This window comes from Candoia aspera, chromosome 2 (genome assembly GCF_035149785.1).
Source record: "Candoia aspera isolate rCanAsp1 chromosome 2, rCanAsp1.hap2, whole genome shotgun sequence".
NCBI classification, from domain to species: Eukaryota; Metazoa; Chordata; class Lepidosauria; order Squamata; family Boidae; genus Candoia; species Candoia aspera.
In genome coordinates, this window is record NC_086154.1 from 132,239,174 (window position 1) to 132,263,492 (window position 24,319).

Sequence of the window (24,319 nt, forward strand, 5' to 3'; positions counted from 1 at the left end):
TCCCCAACCTGGAGCCATCTAGAGTGGGTGCTGCGGACGAATCCCATATTCTCCAGTGATGGGAGTTGCATTCCAGTACAATTGAGGGGCGCCGGGTTGGGGAAGCAAACTTAATGTAGGCGATAAAGGAAAAGACTGTCTCGTGCATGGCATCTCTGGTCTTGCACAGGATCGCCCTGGGTCTTCCCACAAACATGGTGCGGGGGGCGGTGAGAAAAGAGAACTACTGTAACTCGTTTGAGACAGTTTCGGATTTGCACTTACAAGCGTAAGCGGGGTTCTTGTCTTTACAAAGATCGCTTTATACTTAGGACACAAGCCAACAAGATCCGGTTTACCAGCCTCGGGCGTAGCGCAGCGGAAGCTCGGCTACCTGGGCCATAAAAAGCAGCATTGTTGCCTCAGTGCGGCCGACCGCAAGCGGCTGAAACGACGGCGCCTCCGGGGAACCGCTTTTCTTAATTGGCCTCAACGGTTCCGGATGAAACTCTTCTGCAACCCGCCAGCCTTGTCTCCGGAAGAGCACTGAGGACTAGCGGCTTGGAAGACAGAAGGGTACAGCTTTCTGCGCCAGACGCCGCTCCCTCTCTGAGTTTCCTTCTTATCCAAGAGAAAGCCTTCGTGGAAGGAATGGGCCGAGCGGAGGTGAAAGGGGCCGGCTCGCCCAGGCGAGCTCGGCTGATAGTAGTCCCAAGTGCATCCGAGGTCTCATATGCCTGTATCTGAAAGCGTCCAGGCGCCAAGGCTGGCAGCCCGTCACCTATGCCGGTTAGTCCCCCGAATTGCGGACGTGAGTTTCCTCGGCTCTGTGAGGCGAGGGGCGTGGCCTCCCAGGAAGGGGCGTGACTTCGGCCGCGCTGTCTTTGCAAACCGAGGCTTGACTCGCCGAGAGAAAACGGAGGGGCGTGTTTTCCCCATCGAATCCCGGAGTCCGGACAGCATCGTGTGGCGCGGCTGCCCGTCTTCCTTTCCGCCGCTGTCCAGCCATGACCCTGCGAAGACTTCGGCGGCTCCGGCCCGGACAGCCGGCGCAAGACACGGCGGCGAGCGTGGCCGGCCCGGAAGCTCACGGCGGCCGAACATCGGAGCTGGAAAAGGCGCTGGCGGCCTCGGGGGGCACCTTGCCCCGAGCCAGGAGGGTAAGTGAGAGCGGGGACGCCGCCGCCGCCCCCGCCTTGGAGGAGGACGCGGCGGCAGGAGCCGAGCTTCTCACACGCGCGATCCTCCTAACCCCGCGCCGGCCCTCCTTGGCCCGTCTCGCCCCCCTCCCAGTCCTTGGGTGTGTCTCTTTGCGGACCCGATTAACGCCTTTGCCGGCGCCCGCCCGGCCGCCGGCCCGCCCGCTTGCCTCTGCCTGCCGTTGCCTTTCCTGCCCGCCCTCTCCCAGGAGGCGAAGAGCCCAACGGCTGGGAGCGAGGATGGAGACCCGCTCGGGCTTCCGCTGCCCCGTCCTGCGATGAAGGGTCGCCCTCTTCGCCCCACCTTTTCCCCTGGCTCGTCGCCGTCCGTTCGGTCTCCGCGAAGGCATCGCCTCTCCACCCTCCGGGACCTGCCTGGGATCCTCGCGGAGCGAAGTCGTCCTCCTTCCAGCACCTGCGTTACTTGTCCTCGAAGCGGCACGCGGGAGAGGGAGGCGCGGTTCGCCGTGCCTTGAAGGGCCCGTGTGGGAGAAGGAGGTAGCTGAGGGGAGGTCGGGGGGATTCGCACAACCTCCCCGGGTGTTTGCAATACTGACCCTAGCCTTCTGCCAGGACCCCGGCTCATCCCACCCCACCTTTCCCTCCAGAACTTAACGCTCCTCTCGGGTGCGGATGATGGAAAGTGCGGAGCCAAAGCGCACATTCCCAACGGAGCCACTGGAAAGTCCTTGTAGTGGACCTGTCGGTCCTGGGATTGACCGACTGTCCTTCTGGATGAGCTTGGATTAGCCAGGAGACAGGTCTCCTGGAGGGCTTGCCCCCGCTTCTTCATTTGCTACTACCTTAGTATCTGGGGGCCATTTAAACTTGTAATTGATTGCTGGCTTCCTGTGCATGAACATAGTAAATAAAAATTAATGGGTGGTGGCAAACCACTTTGGGGACTTGTTCTTGGGACTTCTAGGTGTTTCTCTGTATCAGGAGAGAGAGAAAGAGAAGGGAAGCCTCTGTGCAATTTTGAGTATGAAATGCTTTCTTGGGCAAGTGCTCTTTGGCCCAGCTGGTTACATTTGCAGCTGACTTCCTAGGTGGAAAAGCATCACATCTGATGTGCTTTCTGTGTGTTCATTGAACCTGTTTTTTACACCACAAAAATGTGTGGCTTATGTCCCACATGGTAAGTAAGCAGGGCAAATTTACCTGAATGCATCTCCTATTGGACTTCGTGAGATACATATTTGAATAAGCATGCGTTATACTCTTTTTTTAGATATTAATGTAAAACATGAGTATCTGGATTCAAGGAGGTTGTGGTGTTCAGATGTTTCATTGTTTGCATGGGTTTCTTGTTCTCTGGAGGAAATCGTTGGGAAGGCAATATGGTGAAGAAGAAAAATGTCCATCTGTTCAACATCTCTTCAAATTCTGTGGTTACTGTTCCCATCCCAGTTACCAAATTGATTTTTATTTTTTTCTTGAACCCTGATTAATTTGGTACAAAGCAAAAAGTCTGGGAATTCAAGAATTCTAAATGCAGGAATTCCAAAGGACTGAACTGAGCTCCCAAACCTTCCACCCCAAAATTGATTCCTGGCAACCCCAGACTTTGTTCCTTTCAGTGGAAGGCCAATGTACTGGGAGTAAAAGGAATTGTAGCTTGCTTTGCAACTGGAGTCAGGGCAGATCAGCCAGTGAGCTGTCAACTGATGCAGACTGACCTTTGTCTGTTGCTAGCTTAGGATGACTGAGTTCTTTGGAAACTTCTAAGTGCTTTATGAGGGAGGGAAAAAACTCTAAAATAAAGTGTTGCCACTGTAGTTCACCCTTCTCCAGATCATCCTAGTGCTCTCTTGGTGACTTAGACTTTAGCTCCCATAATCCACAGCTATCAAGGTGGAAGTTTAAGTGTCAGGATGCAATGCGTCTGGGAAATTAAAACTGAAAGAAATGCTGTGCTGTTTTCTTAGGTAAGGGCTCATGAACCAAGTTCTATGTCCTAAACTGCCAGGGAATTTGTTTATGAGGTGCTAGGTTGGCAGTTCTGAGATGCTAGGTTGAAGTTCACACTTCACCCTTGGGGAAGGGTGTTGGAATACTTATTCCTCAGAATTTAATTGGAATACGTACTGCTTAGAACGAAAGTCCAAAAGTTTAGCATTGTTCGTGCTCATTTTAATAAATCTGGAGCTACCCCTGGGTCATTGTTACCGGTGCGAGTACTGGTGCCTCCTGTTTATCACTTTATGGATGTGGTGCCTATGGTTTTAACACTGAAATGGGGGGCGTGGCCCTTGTGTGTGATGGACTTCCCTCTCTCTTTCTTCCTCTCTCTTTTGTGAACAGAGGGGATAATGGCACAATAGAACAGCCCTTCCTTCTCTCATCAAAGGGCAAGATCAAAAAGCATAAAGAAAACTACCCTGAAAAGCCAAGATCATTTGCTAGGCCTATTCAGAATGAATCAAATCCTATTGGGGATTTATATGCCATTAATATCTCATGAAAGTATCCTAAAAACACCTGGAAACCTCTTCTGCCACTCACAGATCAGTACTTGCCAGGTCAAGCAGGCTTTCTCAGCCAGGGTTCCATGGACCCCCAGGGTTCCACAAGAGGTCACTAGGGGTTCCCTGGAAGATCACAATTTATTTAAAAAATTATTTCAAATTTGGGCAGCTTCAGATTAAAGAGGTAAGTTTCATTATTTTTAGTTTAAGAACATGGTTAATGCATATATACAGGCCTACCCATGAAACAAATATAATAATTGTGCAACTTCTGGCCTATATTTGAGCCTGACTGTGCGGGGGTTCCCGAGGCCTGAGAAATATTTCAAGGGTTCCTCCAGGGTCAAAAGGTTGGGAAAGGCTGGTCTATAGGAGCTGTTACCACAAATATCTTTGGAGTCTTCACACTGTCTGCCCCCCTCTTGCAAGTCTAAACAGTCTGTCCTGTCTAAAGCAAAGGTAAATGCAATATGGGGGGGAGGGGGGAAGCATGCTTCTTAAAAAGAAAGTTAGGTTTTGTCATTTAAGAACTTCAGATTGCATTCCAGGAACTACCTTTGGATAGTCAGCCCCTGAACTGCATTTGAAACAACTGTTAGAAGGAAACGGGGACTCATTTCCTGTACAGCCCTTCATATCCAGTAATAGTGTCCTGTGGTTATGGCTGCCTGCTGCTGTGTGCAGATACAACAACTCTTAAAAGAAACTTGGTCTGCTGTGACCTGGTGCTGGTGGTTTCCCCGACAGCCAGGCCAGTTCATTTAGCAGGTTCCAGACTTCGTTAATTGTCTGCTTCCACAGTTCATGTGCGTGCATCTCCGCTGGAGACCACTTTTTTTTAATTAGAATTTTTCAGTATAGTAAAATATGCAAAGCAAACAAGAACAAAGATAGAAAATAAGAAATAGAGATATAGGAAAGGAATTGAAAAAAAAAAAACCCATACAATTGTGCCTTCCACCCTTCCTTCTATCAAGTACTGTAATTATCACCTTAAACTTTTCTCCAACTTTGTCTCATTTTTAATCCCCAAATCATCAATTTGTTTTTCTCTTCCTTCATCAAAAACTCCATATAAAGTTTCCAGTCTTTTAAAAAAGTCTTTCTCATGTTTTTCTCTGACCAAACTGGTCAGCTTCGCCACTTCTGCAAGCTCAGTTAATTTAATAATCTAGTCTTTCACTGTAAGCATTTCATCGCTTTTCCAACTTTTTGCATACAGTAATTTTGCCACAGTTACCATATACAATATTAACTTCCCATACTTCTTTTCTAATTTCTGTGCCGGACACCACTTTAGATGCAGTTCTGAAATGTGGAGAATTGAATGCAAGCCTTCTGGCTTTACCCTGAGACTGATTGTGGGCACATGGAGTACAAAGAAGCCCCCCAGTGCCTTATGATGGGTGTGCTTTAGCATTCACTGGCCCTTAGCTTCAAGACCCTTTCCGGGCAATATTTAATTACACCACACTTACTGTATAATGGTTAGTCTGCAAACAGCACCAGCCTGGACCAGGTACCGGGTGATCTCACCCAAACTACGCTGGGCCCATCTTGAAGACCATCTTGCTTATCCTGCCAGATGACAAGTTCTTCACTTATCTCTCCAAATATAGTAAATTGCCCTGGTGGAGGAAGTTAAAACCTTGATTTAGTACAGGATGGACGGGGTATCTACAGAGCTGTTCTAGCCATTCAAACAAGCAACGTATTTGCCCTGGATGGGCCCCGTGAGAGTAGAACTCCCATTGGGACTCCACTTCAGGCATCTCGATGTGAGAAAGAAACTAAGCAGGTTGGGTCAGATTAGTGCTAGGATGGGAGACCACTAGGAAATACCAGGGCTTTAGGTATTTAACTGGAAAGTAAAGAAAGCTCTCTAAAACAAAACAGTGGCAAACCAGTTCTGTCTGCTTGCCAAAGGAAAAAAAGGAAGCCCGCAGTCAAGCTCAGTTCAAAGAAGACTTTACTTTTTTCCAGGCAGGGAAATGCCTTTGGCCAACCATTCTGGCTTGCTTCCTTTGCCATGGTCTTGGATGGTCTATAACCTTGGGGGCCTGTAAAAACTGCAACCCTGGAGAAGCAGCCCCACCCACAACCGGAAACAGCCACTTTCTCCTCCAGCAGATGAAAAGCCCTGTTTGTTTATGGAGCCCTTGGCCGTTTGTCCAGTTCAGGGAGCGGGGAGATATGATAGAGCAGGAGGCTCACTTCACTTTCAAAACTGCAGCATGCAATTATTTGCATGGATTCTGACTCTCCCTTTGGCCCAGCATCCTGGAACTTCTAGGGTGGGAGCGAGGGAGAGAGATAGAACTGAGGGAAACCCAAGGGCGCTGCTACCCTTTTGTTTTCTTTGGTGGGGGAGCTCTTGCCTCTTCTCCTAACCGCCTTCCCCATCCCCATCACCCCCCCCCCGATCCTGGCGGCCTGCATGCTGTCCTTGGCCCAAAGGGGCGTTTAGTGTTTCTCTCTGTTCCTGCCGCCCCCGCCTGATATTGGAAGCACACGTTTTTCTCAGCGTCTGGGATTCATTACTGGTGGAGATGGGCTTCCTTGCAAGTCTGAGGCTGCGCCCTTGCATCTTGGGCCCAGGGAGCAAAGCGAGAGGACGGGGGATGAATAATCGGAGGAATGGAGCCGTTCTGAAACACAAGCATCCTCTCTCTGCTGTTGCCATTTGGAAGAGCTTTGGTCACTGCTGTTTCTGGCAAGACCTTCTTCCTTCAGCTCCAGAGGTTCTTCCCTCCAGTGGCTTGCAATGAAAGCGTCTCAGCCACCACCAGGGTCAGCTGGCTCCGCACACTCTCCCAACAGCAACCCGCTTGGCTCTTCAGCTTCTACACGTGGCAGCAACACACGCACACAGGCACGCAGGCAGGCACGCACACCCACTGAAACCTAGCTGGCAGCCTCAGGGTTCTGAGGTTGAGCCTGTTAACTCAGCATTTGGCTTCCTTGGCTGGATGCAGCAGTTCAGAGCTGATTGGCCACACAAAGGGAGGAGGGAGGATTCTTCGGGGACTGGAACATTATCCCCATTGTGCTTTGGGTCAGCCTGGAGCTAAGCTGGGGTGGGCGGAAAGAAGTTTTGAATGCCTGTGTTCTTGGGACAATTGGGTATTTTTCTTTTCCGGCCTTACAATGCGCATCCTTAAAAGATCCCAGCATTGCGTTGGACCCACATCCTTGGCCCACGGAGATTGGCAAATTCTAATCTCTGCTGAGCTACCAGTGAGCATTATGACCATCCACCTGCACTGGGATTGGGGGAAAGGTTCAGAAGACGTGACCAGGTGTGTTTCTCCTGTATCTGTCCACCCATGGAATCAGCTAGCAGGGCTATGTGCCTCTTGTGTAAATATTACTCTTATTTCCTGGCAAAAGCGATCTTGACCAGGAAGGATTCTGAACTGCAGGGAAGGGTGTGCAATCCAGTAATCAAAGAACATCAGAAACTCAGCTGGGTATGTTGCTATCAATTATAATTTACAGTATAATAAAGCCTCCCTGGAGTCACACTCAGCTCCTGATAACTGTGTAGGCAGGCCCATGTTGTTTTCTTGGCAACAATATGGAAGTGGTTCGCCACAACCACTTTCTGGGATGTTTTTTTATTATTATTATTTACTAGTCTAATCCACAGTCCTGCTATTTCCTGGTGCTCTCCCATTCAAGTATTAGCTAAGCAGGTCTGCCCCTGTTTTGTTTTCAAGATCAGCCAAGGTTGACTAGGTTCTGTTGCCTGTTTGGTGATGCCTTGGTGCTTGCTAAACATGGCTTAAGTCTTTAAAGAATACCTGAGGATATTTTGAAGTGTATCACAGAACATAGGCAAATTGTATTCTTATTTGCAAGGCATCCAGATATCATAGCTGGGCCTTATGCCTCTGCTTTGCATTTTTTGATAATTTTCAAGTTGGTGCTCTCACTGTAAACAATAGAGGGGGGTGTTCCTAGTACAGATGCATGCTATACGTAGGCTACAAACATAACATAGAAAATATTCCTCCTGGTGGCTAATCAGAATATTTGGGAGAGGTTCTCAACAGACACAAGAGCTCTGATGATTCAGAGTTAAGTGCAGAATCAATGCATGGGGGGAGAGGAGGAATGAGTTAATCTCCCACCAGTAGGAAACCGATGTCTATCACTTTGTTGGTCTTCCCTTGTTGTCAATATTTTTACATCATTTTTGCTCTGGAGACTGGTGTAACCCTGTCTTGGATCTTTCCCAGCCCCAAAGTAGAAGGTCTGAATAAGGCTTAGAAGGACTAGAGATCAGATCTCAGTACCTTCTGTTTCTATTAAGTAGAATTTGAAGTTTGACTACCTGTAGCTTGCTACAACTTGCAGGGTTTGATGCAAACTTCTCTGGAGGAAAGAGGTAGGGTTGGTGAAGACAGTCTTCCCATATGCCTTGGGAATCAACTCCCATTATAGTACAATCCAAATCTATTTACACCACTTTGATTAGGCTACCCAAATATTCCACTTCAATCATGGGAGTTTGTTAAAGTCACTGAAATGCCATTGTCAAGCTGGACAAGTAGGGCCACATCATTCCAACATGGAGCTTGAAACCCTCGTCTCCACACTGGCTGTGGCTTCTCCCACTCCCTTCCCCCAACCCATGCTCTTCTGAAAAGTCATCTGCCCTCCTGCCTTCTGAACTTGGGTTCTAAAGTGCTTGTGAATGGTTGCATCCATGCATGCAAAAATGGATTTGAACCCACCAGTCAAAACAGAGGTCGCTCCAGGCTGGGGAAATGGGGTGGAGCACCTGCCTGTCAGATGCAGGCAAGATGAAGTCTTACATGAGCAGCTGTTTACTTTCTAGCAAAATACCATTTGTATTTGCATGTGTAGCTCCTTAATAGAAAACTGCTGCTTTGACTCTTGGCTGCTCCTTGCAGGAGACGTTGAGTTCAGCCATAAACCAAAGACACGCACGTTTGCACACTCGTACAACTTGGAAAGCTTAATGAAGGCCAGAGCTTTATCAATTGCCATGTTGTTTGCAACGTTGCCAAGATGGCTGAAATTCTTCATGGTATGCGACATGGCATGAATGTGGGGGGGGGGCACCACCCACTTCTGAGGTTGGTTGAATCCATTTATATTAATAAATTTGCCTAATTGGTCCTCCAAATTTCAGTTCCCATCTTGTACTCTTTTTAAGCATCAACAATGAGAGTATTTGTTCAGGATGGGCCTGGCAATTAATTTTATTTTAAAATTGGGGCTTTGGAATAAAATGGGCTTTCTCTCCCAAGGGTTTTTCCTTTCCCGTGGCACCAAGCCATGTGGCTTTGAAAGCCTACAGTGTTCAGGATGTGACTTTCTGAAGGCTTTTCATCAACCATGGTGGGGGGTGTAAGACCCTCTTCATTGGCATTTGTGGTCTTGGTGGGGAAACTTGGCCAAGACTGGGAGGCAGTTCCAAGAAATCTTCAGGCTTATGTGAACTTTGGAAATAAAGCACCCCTAGGAAATTCAGCACCCTGGTTGGTGGTGTGCCATTTGTTTTGACCAAGTTCTTAGGCAGATGATGCAAATCTCTGCTTCCTTGGCAGCTTCTCTGCTTCAAGGAATGAAACAGAAACCTCATTCTGAATGCCCATGAATGAGGACTAAATGTGCTTCCAACCTAGAGGAGTTCCCATTCACGCATTGTGTGAGTGGCTTCGTAAAAGTGAATAGCCAGTTTACGGGTAGCAATCTGAACTGGGCTGATGGCATTAGAGGGCAGACGTCCCCTGGAGCAAAGGAAGACTGTTGTTTCTAACATCAGCAGGAGATTTAGGAAGCATAATCCAAATCAGGGCTCTAGGGGGGTACAGGATGAAGAACAGGGCCCCCATCCGAATTTCCCTCCCCATGTGTGCTGTTAACCAACTGCGTGAATGGCCCCTTGTCTAGCAAATGGCTTCCCAAAACAACGTCTGCTTTGGAGTTAGCTGGCTAAGGGCAGAGACCTTGTTTCATTTTGGCAACCTGTTTACATTGCCAGGTTGGCAGTGACAGGCACCCAGGGCAGGCTAACAAAGCAGAGCTTTTAGCACTGTTGAAAGTGCCTAATGAAAAAGACCCCACTAATTGTTACAGTAGCCCCATAAATAATGTAAGCAAAAGTTCTCCCGATGGGAGGATTGCCTGTACCGCCTGCATGCAGAGATCTTGATGCTGCTTAAGCGCTGAGAGAGGAGTCATTAGGTGGCAGGAAAAGGTGCTTCGTGTGCAGCCGTGCTTTAAGCCTCTGACTCCGGGGCTGTTCTGTGGCTCCCTTGTGCCAGTCCTTGGCTCGGTGCCACCGGAGCTATGTCTGGGTGAGGTTTGAGGCCAGCCTCCTGCCATGCTCTTGGCTAATTCTCTTTTTTGCATCTCTCCCTCAGGGCTCTGGATTCAAGTGGCACTCTCTTAGCCAGTCACCTGAGCAGCACAGGTAGGTGCCGTTGTTCCTTTCGGCTGGGGGAGTTTCAGTGGCAAATTTTGTCCTGCTCTGCTGAACAGAGGCTAGCTTTTCCCTGTGTCAGCCTATGGACAAAGCCATGCCTTCTGTGTAGCCTAACAGAAAGCTGTCTGCTTCTTGCTTGTGCTCACCTAGGACATAAGGCTGTCCACAGCCCCCTCCAAGCAGTTCTAGTCTTCCCCTGTGTCTGGGAGTCAGTGGGATGGTCCCCCAGTGGTGGTGGGGGGAGCAGAGCCCATGCACATGGGAGTAATTTGCAAGCCCTGTCAAGGGATTTTGCCTTCTGGGGTGGAGCCTTCAGACCAGGACCCTGTGGTTGTGTGGCCTCCAGCCCCTGCATCGTCAGCTGGTGACAGAATTTCACCAGCTAAAGCTCCAGAATGGTGGTTAGCCTCCTGGGGAATAGGCAGGCTGGATCCACTCTTCAGTTTGTCCCTTCAGTAGGCAAACTCTTCAGTTGGTGGTGATTATAGCTTCTCGTTTATTAGCATTCTGGTGCAACTTTCCCCAGCCTGGTGTCCACCAGAAATGGGTTGTACAGTGCTTTGGATTCAAAGGCAGAAAGGTGCTTCAGAGCATGCAAGTTGTGAAGGGAACACCTTTCTGCAACTCAAATCAAAATCTTCTTCTTCTGGGATTGCATGGTGATGGGAGTACCCAGGTTGGAGAACCAATTCCCACCATTTCCTCTCTCTGGTTGAGTAGGCGTATGGGAATTGTTGCCTTAGTGTATCTGAAGGGTATCAGGTTGCCTATCCCTGACAGGAGTTGATCTTCTCTTCACTGGACCCTGTGCAAGAAGGCTGGGATATGACATAGTTGAGTTTTGTCCCACAATAAGAGGCCTTAGGCAAAATATCCATAAATTACACTTGACACTGAGTCACCTTCAAGCTTCAGGAATGTGCCATTAAAGCTACACTGGCAAAAGCTATAAGAGCAAGTTGCCACTTCAGCTTTTTAAGAAGAAGCTTTGATGCACAGAAACAAAGATAGGGAGCAAAGAAAGTGTTCATTGGAGGAAGGAGCCCTGTTTTTGCCTTGTCCACCCACCCCGTGGTTGCAGTTCTCCGAATGACTTGAGGTTAAGTTCTCATGAAGCTTTCTTAGAGAACAGGAATGCTGAGTTTTAATGGTGCACATGAAAGGTATAAAGAAATACCTTTCCATAAACTTGTGATTTCATTGCTAAACAAGGGAGAAAAGAATTTTCAGTTGTGAAACACTGTAATTAAATATAGGGTGACCAAGTCCCATTGTCTTAATATCTTATTAAATCCACTTATCAAGTTTTCGCCTACTTAGCACCCTCCAGGTTCTTCTTACCTGCTTCCCTGGCAGCATGCTGTGTGATGGGGTTTGTGGTCAGTATATCTTGAGGGCACAAGGCTGGAGAAAGACAGGCTTTCCTATTAAAGCTACGATCCTGTGTGACGGAACAAGGAGAGCAAAAGCCAGGAGTAATCCAGGCTTTTAGGAGAGGCTTCTCCCTAAGAGCCTCTCCTAAAAATATGCTTCTGAATTATATTGGGGACATTTCTTAAATTCCAATTCACAGTTTGTAGAAATTAAATAAACTTTTGGGAGTCACTTATAAAAACACCCTAATTCATTTCAGCCATACTTCTTTTCCAGAAATAATAAGCAGAACCCAGGCACCACAGGGTGGTCAGTTGGGTGTGTACAGGCATCCATACATTTTTTGTGGCCAGATGTTCTACTCAGCTTACGAAGAGATGCAACCTTTTTTCATGAAATGATAGGAGGAATCTCTGTCTCCTTCTTGCAGTTTCCAAAAGTTGCATTAAACTGAGAAGCGTAATTGGGGTTTTTTCCCCATAGAATGAGAAGAAATGTTGTCCACTTAACTGTCCTTACACTAAATGGATTCATATCATAAAATGGTCAATGTTCATGTAATGGCAGTTCCACTTAAAGGACAGAACATATATCAATTTGCAACATCTGGTTGTAATCTATGGGCTTTGGTAAAAAGTGAGCATTAATAACCTGGGTTTATTTGGATAGAAAGGCACTGCAAATATTTCTCAAGGGGCTCCTCAGATTATTCAGTAGCTGAATAATCATTTTAAGTATTTTAAGTTCATTTTAAGTATGAAGTTACCCAATTTTTTTGGAAGAATTTGACAGGGATTTATATTTAAGTATGTTTGATTGAGAAACATGGAGGCCCAGTTGTTAGAGGAGTGTCCATCCCTGCAGTCCACCCCAAAGGATGGTACCCATAGCAGGTTAGATATGTCTACCATTCTTCAGTGTTTATCTTATGCATCTCCTTGTGGTAAATAATCTGCAAGAAGAAGATACATATTAAAAAAAAATACTCTTGAAAGATGCAGTGGTTGATTGCTATTGAATCCATGTTGGCTTCACCGACCTCTCTCTAATTGCATTTCTATTTGTTTTGGCTGTGTTTTTGCATTTGGATCTCCTTTTTGTTATTTTGTTAGCTGTGATGTGGATTTGTAAGGACTGGATGACACATGAAAGGCTGTTCCCCTCCTGTTTATTTAATTGGCTTAAAGCGGTGTGGAAGGAGCCATAAGAGAAAAAAGGGCTATGAACTGCAGAGATTATTCTTGGGCAGGGCAAATGTTTGATCCAGCTGCCTGGCTACGAGGCAGAATCTTGCTTTTCACTTCCCACCAACCCTGTATTTGAACACATGAGGCAGGAGTTGCTGAACTACGACCAAGGGAAGTTCCTGTAACTTAATCGCATATTGTGGGGCAGTGCTTCAACTGTGGGAAGGTGGGGAGAAATCAGAAAGTGAAGAGAGATCCTTACAAAACTTTGTGCTTACGGCTTGAATCTGCCTCATGCTCCTGAGGAATTTCAGCTGAATTTCTTTCCTCTTGCGTTGTTTCAGGAAGGTGATCACGCTGGAGAAAGAAGAGAGCCAGGCATATGGTTTTGAGATTCAGGTAAATATACAGAGAGAAGGTCTTCTACTGCCCGCTAAACCTGCCTCATGAAAGGGTAACAGGAAGTTTTGCGGGCAGCACTCAGCAGGAACTGAGGACAGGGTTTTAAATCACATACCTTAGGGCAGTGTTTTTCAAACCTGGCAACTTTAAGATGTGTGGACTTCAGCTCCCAGAATTCCCCCACCAGCCAATAGCTGGGATTTGAAGTCCACACGTCTTAAAGTTGCCAGGGTTGAGAAACACTGCCTTGGGGTATTTGCAAATGGGAAAAAATTGAAATACAAATTTCAGATATTAAAAAAATTAAAAATTGAGTGCTTGGATTTTCAAAGCATTGAATATCAAACCTGAAACCTGAGGAAAATATGACAACATCTTGAATCTGGCCTGTCTCACTTTTCAGCCGAGTTTGATCTTCGGCATTTCAGTGTAACCCTTGAGAAATGATCCAAATCAGGCAAAATTCATTTCATCTCACAGTTTGCTGTAGCTGCCTAGCTCTTCATGATGCTCTACCTCATTCAGTGATGGACCTTGCATGTTAAAAGATTATAGTGCCAACCCCTAATCCACCCTCCTCATGCTATAATAAGTATTTTTTATCCTCTGGGCAATTTTCAGACCTATGGGCTACACCATCAGGACACAAAACGTGTGGAGATGTTCACTTTTGTTTGCCGGGTTCATGAAAACAGCCCAGCCCAAGCAGCAGGCCTTAAACCTGGTAAGAGACTTCATTTACTGCTTTGTACTGCTTCACTGAAGCTCCACAGCTGACTGGTAAAATCAGCAGAGATGGTTCAGATTTCAGGTCTTCCTGGTCTTTGGTGGCCATTGAGGGTGTCTTGCTATCTTTTCAAACTGTGAATCTCAATGCACACTTGCATAGCCCCTCTGTTTTATTCTCTCCACACTTCCTCCCAACTTTTTACGATTGCAGGGAAGGCTGAGTAGGTCTCCCTTGTGGAAAGGCATTGGAGTGCTCCATGACATGACTGGCTCCTCTCATCACTTCACAGAACAGGGCCTGCAGAGCCACGGTCCGAACACCACAGTGTCATTTGGTACAGGACACCCTCCGACTCAGCCTGCTTAGATTTACCAAGCCTCAGGGTGTGAGCCTCTCTGCAAGGCTCAAAGGAGAGGTACTGAGATCCCAGGGTGAAGGCTGGGAATTGGAAGGTGTACAGGTAGACCTCACTTAATTATGGTCCTGTTTAGTGACCGTTCAAAGTTACAATGGCGCTGAAAAAGTTACTTTACAACCAGTCCTCACATTTATGACAGCTGCAGCGTCCCCACAGTCAAGTGATCAGCATTCAAGCTCTTCACAACCAGTGGATGTTTATGATGGTTGCAGCGTCCCACAGTTACGTGGTCGCCATTTGCGTGCTTCACAGCCAGCTTCCGACAAGCAGAGTCAATGGAGAAGCAGCAGTGAAATTGCAAGTTGCTGTCATGAGATGTCTTGCTTAATGACTTGCCGTGATTCATTTAACAACTACAGCAGAAGTGCAGTCATAAGCCTGTCGCAGTCACATAATGTTTTGCTTAGCGATGGAGTTGCTGGTCCCAATTGTAGTCACTATGCAGGTACTACCTGTATTTCCTCACTACTCATTCCTTATTTAGACTCAAAGGAGACCACAGTTGATGGAGTCACAAAGAATCCTTGCAGATTTCACAGTTCTGTCAAGGCTATCCCATCCAGATTTGACAGCAGATCATCAACACGGGGAATGACAATTACATTCCAGTTTCCCATGGGAAATAAAAGAAAAAAGGGGTGTTCAGACCAGACCAGCTTAATATGCCTAAAATAGGGGGGAAAGTCAAAAAACCCTCTTCTCCAAACAAAGCTAGACAGACAACAGCAGGAAAACCTGGCCCTCCTCTTTCCTAACATCACCAATTTGTCCAGCTGGGATTCCCAAATTTAGAATATGCCAGTTCCGAAGGCATTCCTGCTTACTGGGATGTTAGGCATTTTTCTGAACAATCAAAATATGTTTGCCTCTTAAAATGGGCCGTGGGCCCGCTTTCCCCTGCCCAGCAGAACTCCTGGAAGAAATATTGTACAATAGCCAAAGAGTGGTGTCTTTTTGGAGCAGGCCAGGAATACAGGCCCTCTCTCCCCGTTCCTTCCTTGCATGTGTCTCGTTGGCTCCTTGTAGGAGGCCTCAGCCAGCTCTGGCTTCGCGTCACAGGTAACCACGAAGGGCGCAGCTTTTGTGATGGTGCGTCCTTCTTCCCTCCTCGCAGCTGCTCTGGTCTGAGGAGAGCCAAGCCTTGTGTTATTGTTTAAAGCAGTGTTTCTCAAACTTGTCAGCTTTAAGATGGGTGGACTTCAACTCCCAGAATTCCCTAGCCAGCATGGGAGTTGAAGTCCACCCATCTTAAAGCTGACAAGTTTGAGAAACACTGCTTTAAAGGGTCACATTGACAGCAGGCCCAAATGGAGGGGGGAGGTGAGGCAGGCATCCAGGTGAGTTAGAGTGTTTGGCTGTGCAGCATGGCGCCTTCCTTTCTTCCCACAAAAGATTTACCGGGGGTGTTTTTAAAAGTCTACCTCTCCAAGCAGGCATCATCCTTCCCCAAATGCAGAAAATCTACTGGCTATGAAACAGCATGTCTCTTGTTTTCTCTTTTGTAAGCTACCCTCTAGCTCTCAAAATCACAAGCTATACTTGAAAGTAGGTGGACAACGAAATCTGAGAGAATGCCTTGTTAACGTGATTTCTAATAGATTACCTTCATCTGTACAAACATTTTTCTGAGTGGGAATATTGCTTTGGAAGGTTTAAAATGCTTCTATTTCTCCTTAAGATCACAGGTATGTATGTACACACACTCCTTAGGATTATGTGTACGTACATACACACACTTATGTACATATATACACACACACACACACAACACACATATATACAAACACATGTATGCATACATGCATGCAGACACCGACACACTTAGATTCCCAAGTTTCTGGTCTTCCCCCCAGCTCCAGTGTCTTTTTCTTTTAAATTTTGTCTTGAAGTTTTGTTCAATAAAACAGCAAAACAGGAAAGATGAAATCTTAAGAGTCAGGGATATTTCTTGAATAAGTATCTTTCCACTCCTATCCTATGGTCCTAGCCTTCCCCAAACTCTTGATACATAATTGGAGTGCTCAGAATAAACCAAATCAAAGAGCAATTATGCTATTTGCATAATTTATACAGCTCACAGAACACCATTTTAATTGCCACATTGGTCTATGGAAAAAAGAAACCTGAATCCGTAGTTGAGCAGTAATTATGTGAAGACAAGATAAATGCCATAAAAGTGTGTGCAAGCTTTCATGATCTCCAGAACTTTTCTTAAGCAAGATACTGCAAAAACCAGGGGATGGGGAAGAAGCAAGAAAGACCCCAAATTACTTCAGTTCTTCCAGCCATGAAGCGGGGAGATCACGGGCAGCCCCTGATATGGGTGTTGTGGATTAAAAGCCTTCTTCATGTTAGAAGTTGTTGGGATCAGGCATACAAGGACCAAAAAAAAAAAGGCTCCATCCATCACCATCTCCACTACCATCCCTCCAGGCCTGAAAGAGCCAAAATAATGTTTATTGCATGACTGAGAGATGATATCTTAAGTTCAGGCTCTAAGTGTGCAGCCTGGTACAGATCTTTTGACTCCTGACTCCTCAGTGTTCCCCCTCTGCTTTGTAGGAGACACAATCACAGGCGTGAATGGGCTTAACGTGGAAGGCATCCGCCACCGTGAGATTGTGGAGATCATCAAGGCATCTGGAAACATGCTCAGGTAAAAGCCAGATTGGTGGTTTTGGCGAGAACCAGCCCTGGCACTCCTCCATGTGTCCCTGCTGTGGTTTTCCAGCCATGGAGGCACCACTCATCCCACTTTGTCCCCTGTTCAGGTTAGATACCTTGTATGGCACATCCATCCGGAGGGCAGAACTGGAGGCTCGCTTGCAGTACCTCAAGGTGAGTGGCCTTCAAGGAAGGACATGTAATGAAAAGTTGACAGTTTTGGCTCAGGCTGCTGCCAAGAACAGGCAACAGTTTTGAATTAGGGCCTGTATGTGGATATGAAATGATACCCTAAAGCTTCAACTGGGCAACTGCCCTATAAAGATTTACATCGATAGAACTGCAATTTTGGGGCTTTGGTCAGGATGCTGTGTGATCCTAAAACCACAGGAAGCTGTCCTATGCCAAGTGCAATTGTTAGTCCATCTAGCTCAGTATTAGCTGTAGGAAACAGCAGTTCTGGCTGCATAGGAATTACTACAGGGAGTGGGGAAAGGTTAAAACTTCTTCCCCTATTCCTTCTCATGCTCCCCCCCCCCCAACAAATATGTCCCTTCCCATTTGCCTTTTGTTTCACCCATTGCGCTGCCCTATAATGGCGTTCTGTGTAGCTCCTCCTCACCCAAAATAGTTCTCTCCCATATAGCAACATCTTGGAATGGAATAAAGCACGGAAAATACAGCCTCTGGGGCAGTGTTTAGTGAACTAAAATTTTCAATAGGCATCAAAAGAAAAAAGGATAGTTGTGCAGATCAGGCTAACTTTCTTTCTATACCGATCAATAAGTTTTCCACTTTTCATCAAATGTTTTCCAGTATTATTCTCTTTGCGCTATCCCCGTTAATGTAGTCTTCACTGTTGGTTTTGCTATTTTGCATATCAGCTTTTCACAGCATGAAATTCTTGATCTCTAATTCTTCACACACAATATATCCTAACAGCAGCATGAAGTGATGGATGATAGCCATGCCACTAGAGAGTGCAGGATAAGTTTCAGGGCTGAAATTCTGGGCTAGTTCCTTTTTTTCTTTGTATTCTGCTTTTGTTTTGGTGTTCTAGTTAAGAAAAATAGATATACTAAGAGGTCTAATTTTACTTACCACTCCAGGCCCCTCAAAAGATTTTTTTAAAAAATTGGGCTCCAAGCTATATCTTTAGGGGATGAGGGAACCCTTAAAAATAGCCCTACTCCCCATGTTTAGGATATAATCTAAGGAGATTCTGGGCATGGCAAAAAGAATGTCTACACTGATATAGAACACTATAGCTCTCTTAGAAGCACAGTTGGCATAACTAAATTGGGTAATAATATACTTTTTTATTTTTTTTAGCATTTCCTGAATCTTGGTTTTTTTTGTTCCCTATAAATATTGTAAGAGAGCCAGTCTGATGTAGTGATTAAGGCATCAGGCTAGAAATGGGAGACCATGAGTTCTAGTCCCTCCTTCGGCACAAAGCCAGCTGGGTGACCTTGGACACTCTCCCTCAGCCCTCGGAAGCAGGCAAGGGCAAACCACTTCCAAAAAACCTTGCCAAGAAAACTGCAGGGATTTGTCCAGGCATTTGCCAGGAGTCAACGTTGACCTGAAGGTGCGCACGTGCGCACACGTTTGTGTGTGTGTGTGTGTGTGTGTGTAAAAAGATACATACGTACCGTGTGAAAGGTGAAAGGTCCCCTGTGCAAGCACCGAGTCATGTCTGACCCTTTGGGGGGATGCCACTTTCACATTTTCTTGGCAGACTATATCGGGGTGGTTTGCCATTGCCTTCTCCAGCCGTCATACATATTAATATTAATAAAATGTTGCAATGGCTTGAATAATTAGGTGGTGTTTTTTTAAGGAAGAAATTGAAATGAATAATGAGCATTGGCAGCTTTGACTCCTGAGCTACTCTCTCATTTCTCCCATTGTTCAGAAAGTTGGTCCCCATCACCTCCTACCTGATCTTTTTCTAATTAGATATTCCAGAGACTGAACCAGGAAGTTTCCACTTGCAGAGTCTGCTGATACATGGAGCCACACCCTTTTTTCATTTACTGTCTGAGAATTTGTAGTCCTGAGAATCTTTTTATGTGTTTAGCAGGAAGCCTCCTTGTCCTTGAGAAGTAGGTAAGCCATTGGTGTCATTTAGAAGCCAGCAGGTAGTTGGACAATATATTGCAACTCTTCTCCTCTGTCAGGCTTTTGTTCTGTCTCTTTGCAGCCCATAAATTTCCAGCTCTTGCCTATTGGATTCCTTGAACACCTGAACTCAAGAAGCTATTTTCCCTACCTATAGAGCAAATAAAAAGGGAAGGATGAGATTTAAGGAGAATGGCTCACCAGGAGTCAAGCAAACTTGAAGGAGATTTTAATTAGATATATAGACTTGAATGATCCTTGTTGTTGTTGTTGTTTTTAATGTCAGCTTCTTTCCATTGCAGCAAACACTCTATGAGAAATGGGGGGAATATCGGTCATTGATGGTGCAGGAGCAGCGCCTGGTCCATGGTGAGTGTCAGAAGAAGAGGGTCAGCATTTTTTGTGAATGTCTTCTAGATCAGGGTTGGGAGACCAAATCTGGCTGGGGGACTAAATCTGGCTGAAGGCCCTGACTGCAGAAAGACATAATCAGTGGTTTACAGACTACTCTTGGCTGTGTTTGTCTAACACACTAAGCCAATGTTTCTGGGAGTTGAAGTCCCTGCACCTTAAAGTTGCTGAGGTTGAGAAACTTTGCACTAAGCTAAACCAAGATTGCCACAATGTGTGGATCCAAGCATGGACCAGTTCTGTCCTTTAGGAGAACAAGCAGGTTCCTGCATTCACTTAAGTAATTGTCTGCTCTTTCCTGGTAGGGATTGTGGTTAAAGACCCCAGCATCTATGATACGTTGGAGTCCGTGCGCTCTTGCCTGTATGGCTCTACACCCTATGGGATGCTGTTGTCAGGAGCTGGGAGTGCTTACAGCAGTGTGGGCTGTGTCAGCACTGCCACTGATGAGACTGAGGAGTCTCTTTACCAGACTTGCTTTTTTGACTCCGCCGACTCCCTGGACATTGTCCCCACAGCTGCCCAGTCTTCCCGGCCCAAGACAACATTAACCCGCAGCACCAGCGTCAAATGCACCAGCAGCAGCAATGGGGATGCTGGCTTCTGGGACAAATCAGGAGAACCAAAGATCTCTGTAGTCACGCCAAGGCCCCCCAAAAGCAAACAGGGAAGCTTCCGCAAGAGACTCCTCAAGTTTATCCCCGGGTTGAACCGTTCTCTGGAGGAAGAGGAGAGCCAGTTATAAAGGACATTCTTACTGGAGAAGTGAGGCGGCGTTCAGCTGTGAGCCCAGCTGCCTCCACTTGCAGTGTTGGCTATTTATTTATTTATTTGACTAACAGAGGACTGGGCTTCCAAACGCCAACAGACTACCTGTTCTCTGTGGAATGCAGGTTGCATTGGCCATGGATTTTTGGAAGAAGAACTCATCAGCTGGTTGGAAGTGGGGCGACACTGGGTCTTCAAAGTCCTAGGAAGAAATGGGTGGAGGGGGGAGGGAGACCTCAAAAGTAAAATGTAGCAAACTGAGAGGCCAAAGAAGCACAAGTGATTTTGTATCCTTCATTCAGGCGAGGGTGGTCTTGGCCTGGGATGTTTTTTCAGGAATCGGCATAAAGCAGTCTCTTCAAGTTAAGGGGTGGTTCTTTGCTGATGTGGGTGACTTTTAGAAATGGGTGGGAAACAGAACATTATTACCAGCTCTAACTAGCAAGGTTTAAAAAAAACATCTGGAACATTTGGCCTGGGTGTGTAAATTGGGAGACTTGTGTTAGGACTTAACAGGGGAGATTAGAAGAACAAGCATGTTAACCTAGCCTAGAGCATGTAGTAGCATTTGAGGTTTAGAGAGGTAGGTTGAGAAAGGCCAGACCCAAGGCAAAAATCGTCCTCAAGGGAAAGCAAGAGCTACCAACATCTATCTAGCACCCTCCAGGTGCACTGGGACATCAAGTCCCAGAATTCCCATGTAGCTTTGTCTTTGGCCATGCGGGCCGGAAATTTGCAGCACAGTTAGAAGGCTGAGTTACAGGGTGGAGTGAGCTGCACAAGAAATCAGCCCTGGTGGCTGGCCATGAGGCAGTGAGGACTCCAGGATATTTCTGCATTTTGGTTTTGTATTTGTAAATGTTGAAGGGGAAAAGCTGCCGGGCGTAGTTTTATGCACATTGAGTTCAGCCTTTCCCTTCCATCTGGTGGTCCATTTTGCCTCAGGTCAGTTCTAAGCTATGCTTAGAAGACGGAACACTTAATCCAGTTTTTGACTTCATGTCTTGCAGTCAGCCAACACACCTATGGCAGCAGATACTTTCCTTCCCCTTGGGAAGGCCGATGAATCAATCCGAGCTGTAAATGTGTGAGAACTCCCTTCCAACACTCCTTCCCCCCAAATTGTGTATGTGTGGTTTCTGAGCTGCCGATCTTTCTCTGTAATCTGCTCTGGGAAGCCACATCCTGTCTGTCTCATTACCTCCAGAGGCTACAGTAACTCCCCACAGCCTCCCTCCAGCCTTTAAAAAACTCCAGATGTTATTACACATTTTTCCTCTCCTTATTCTAGAGCAGGTTTGAAAGGAAGGTGATAAAAAGGAAAGGCTGTTACATTTTGTTCTCTTTCAGCGTACCTCATTCTGTTTGAAAAGCCATCTGGAGGTACAACGTTTAAATTCAGTTTGAGTTTGTCCGAGAACTTTTCTCCAAGTCTGTAAAAGATTTGCTCTGTCAGAAACCCTCACTTTCCTCTTGCTTAATTATACAGTAGTTCTCAGGATTGCTTAGGAAGAGAAACAGTGGAAGTCAAGGACGGTCATATTATTTCCAAGAGAGCTGAACCTTAAAGGTCTTGATTCTTCAAGGTAGCCTGATATTATGAAGGCTGTCTCTAGGCAGAATGAAACTTGCTGCCATTGCCCCCAAACCCCAGTCCAGCATCTTTCTAAGGTTCCCTTAAAACTAGTATAGAAAGGGAAAGGGAGAGGGGGCGTAAGGATCAAGCACTCTTGTTATGTTGGCTGGGATGATGGGAGTTGCAATCCAGCATATCTGGAAGGTGCCAGGTTGAGGAAGTCTGGCAAACCTGAGTCAGGACCAGATGACTTGTGACCTTCCGTATGCCACTGTACTTCAACTCCCACCATCCTTTATTGTCAGCCATGCCACAGTGGCTCTTGGGAATTGTAGTTCAGTGGCATCTGGAGAGCCACATTCCCCTTTCCTGCCCTTAGTGAAATCCCTCAGCAGAATTGTGCCTCTGAAACAGCTTCTACTCAGACTTTTCCAACCTCTCACTGGCAAATGCCTCGTGTGAGAGAAACCAAAGGGCAGCTTTCTGGTTTTTTTTTAAACTTTATCTCAGGAAGTAGCTGCAGGAAGAGGGGAGGAGGGGTGACACAGCACAGACAGGAAAAGAGTGGCTGGCCTGCACCCTGACAGAGGCTTCTCAGAAGAGATGCTCCTAAGTTTATTTTTTTAAAAAGGCAACAAAAAAACAAAGCAAGGCCAGCAGCTTGGGGCACCTTGTACCAATAGCTGTGTACAGCTTACATATGCATAAAAACCTGATTCAGAGTTGGATTTTTGTACAGACACATGCAGCAATGTTTCCACTGTAAACTTTTGAATAAATCTTGTGAGATGTTTTGCATTCTGATGGTGGTGCTCTCATTTTCTGTTGGTCTTACAAACAGCACTAAAGGCCCTGGAGCTCTTCAGGCATCTCCTGCTGGGCTTCCTCAAGAAACCGAGGAAGGTTATCTATAGACCTGAAAGTCCTTCAAGCTACAGAGTTGACCTGAGCCACAAAAGTGCAGGGTGTTAATGCTAACCATGTTTGAGTGGGAAAGCAGATGCCCAGTTACAGCCAAGGCCAGTTGTTTTATTGGGCGGAAGAATAGTATGTAGAAGGAAGGCACTTCTCTGGATGTTCTGCTGCCAAAGTTTTGAGGTTATCCAGCTGTTGCTGGGCCCCAAATGACCCAGTGGTTCTTCAGCATTCCTTCATGCTGCTGAGTCCACACATTTGCTTCCCCACAGCCTCTGGCTTCTTCTGCAGCTGAGAGGTCCCCAATTGGCTGGCTTGATTTCTGCCTGTGGTTGCTCTTAATTGCATAGGAAACTGACAGTGGCCCCAAATAACCTAGATCTGAAGTGGAGCTACTTAAATTTAGCATTGGAAGGAGCAGGTGCCATCTTGCCTCTGTAATGAAATGACTGTGGTATGGTCTTGCTCCTGTGATTGTAGCAGTAGCTTTCCATCCACACTTCGACAATAACGCGTGGAAAATCCTGAATTTGCCGGTCCCAGGGTTTCTTGAAAATGAAGTGTAGTAGGCAGGGAAGGACCACGAGGCCTTCCTGTATAAGTTGAGAGGAGGATGGGCTGCTCTGCCCCAGGGTGTCACTAGCACCATTCAACTTCTGACAGCCAGATGCCTTATAGAGATCATTCTTGACTGATTCCAGGCAGCTCATCATGATAAAATCCAAAGTCAGAGGGGAAGAGGACACCCTCTACACAGAAGAGTGTATTAGTTCCACTGTATACTATCAAGCGCTATATATACCTACAAGCACTAGTTCCACTGTATACCTACAAGCGTTCTGGAAACGTGGCCTTGAATTCAGCAAACACATCAGAGTTGAGAGAAGTTTTTGTTTCTTATGCCACACGCACACATGGCTCTGTACATGAGAAATGAATGCACACACACACACACAAATACACAAGCATATGTTCCCTGACAAGATACTGAGCAACTGCACAGCTTTATGCATGTTACTTAGGAATCAGTCCCACTGCATTTTAGCTTCCCTGTATAAGAAGCCAAGATTACAACTGTATTGACGTGAAGCTGTTTTCAATCAACGACTGGGTTCTTGCATTATATTAAGATATGGTTGGTTCATCCATGGTTTACTGAAGAAGTCACAATTGTTCTCATGCTATGCTGTTATGCCAAAGTCAGAGAAGCCACACCTTGGCTTATCATGATGTGTGAACCTAGCCAGTATTTCCTGCAGAACAAAATAGACTTGTGAATATGGAGAAATGGAATGTAAGTTAAAGGAAAGGTTTAAAGAAAAGATTTTCCCTGAGAGATGGTGGACATACCTTCAATAGGGGATTCAACTAAAAGCTAGAGAGCCATCGGTTCCCTTTATGCTTTATGTCTGATTTTTGCCCAGAGGGGTGGGGTGGACTTAATGGCCTGTGGCCCTTCCAATTCTGACCATTGCATTTGAGAGGCATTCCTAGAGCTTGATATAAATCAATAGCACTTACAGAAGAGTTCTTAGTCACCAGTCTGTGCTTCTAATTTTGCCTTTCCCAATCTAACCTAGTTGGCACTTAGAGGGGTACTCAACCACTTGCATTCTTGCAAAAATGTCCTAGATTAATATGGCC

At 46.2% G+C, this 24,319-nt stretch overlaps 1 protein-coding gene across 2 annotated transcripts; it reads left to right on the forward strand.

Moving 5' to 3' along the window:
* The first annotated feature begins 890 nt into the window (after positions 1 to 890).
* On the forward strand, positions 891 to 20,546 carry TAMALIN (trafficking regulator and scaffold protein tamalin). 2 transcript variants are annotated; one of them, XM_063293644.1, is made up of 8 exons: positions 891 to 1,139; positions 10,045 to 10,094; positions 13,012 to 13,066; positions 13,691 to 13,793; positions 16,759 to 16,873; positions 16,989 to 17,055; positions 19,308 to 19,374; positions 19,722 to 20,546. In XM_063293644.1, exons 1-8 carry the CDS (start codon positions 987 to 989, stop codon positions 20,159 to 20,161), a joined length of 1,050 nt encoding a protein of 349 aa, XP_063149714.1. In that variant the 5' UTR covers positions 891 to 986; the 3' UTR covers positions 20,162 to 20,546. The 2 variants fall into 2 exon arrangements, with proteins under 2 accessions (XP_063149714.1, XP_063149715.1); XM_063293645.1 differs by having other exon boundaries at positions 893 to 1,139; positions 16,780 to 16,873.
* Positions 20,547 to 24,319: the final 3,773 nt, after the last annotated feature.

Bases quoted from the DNA above. Each gene is read 5' to 3' on its own strand.
- TAMALIN (XM_063293644.1), top strand. From the start codon at position 987: ATGACCCTGCGAAGACTTCGGCGGCTCCGGCCCGGACAGCCGGCGCAA. The intron at 10,095-13,011 runs GTAGGTGCCGTT...GCGTTGTTTCAG, and splicing joins CAGTCACCTGAGCAGCACAG to GAAGGTGATCACGCTGGAGA. The intron at 19,375-19,721 runs GTGAGTGTCAGA...CTTTCCTGGTAG, and splicing joins GGAGCAGCGCCTGGTCCATG to GGATTGTGGTTAAAGACCCC.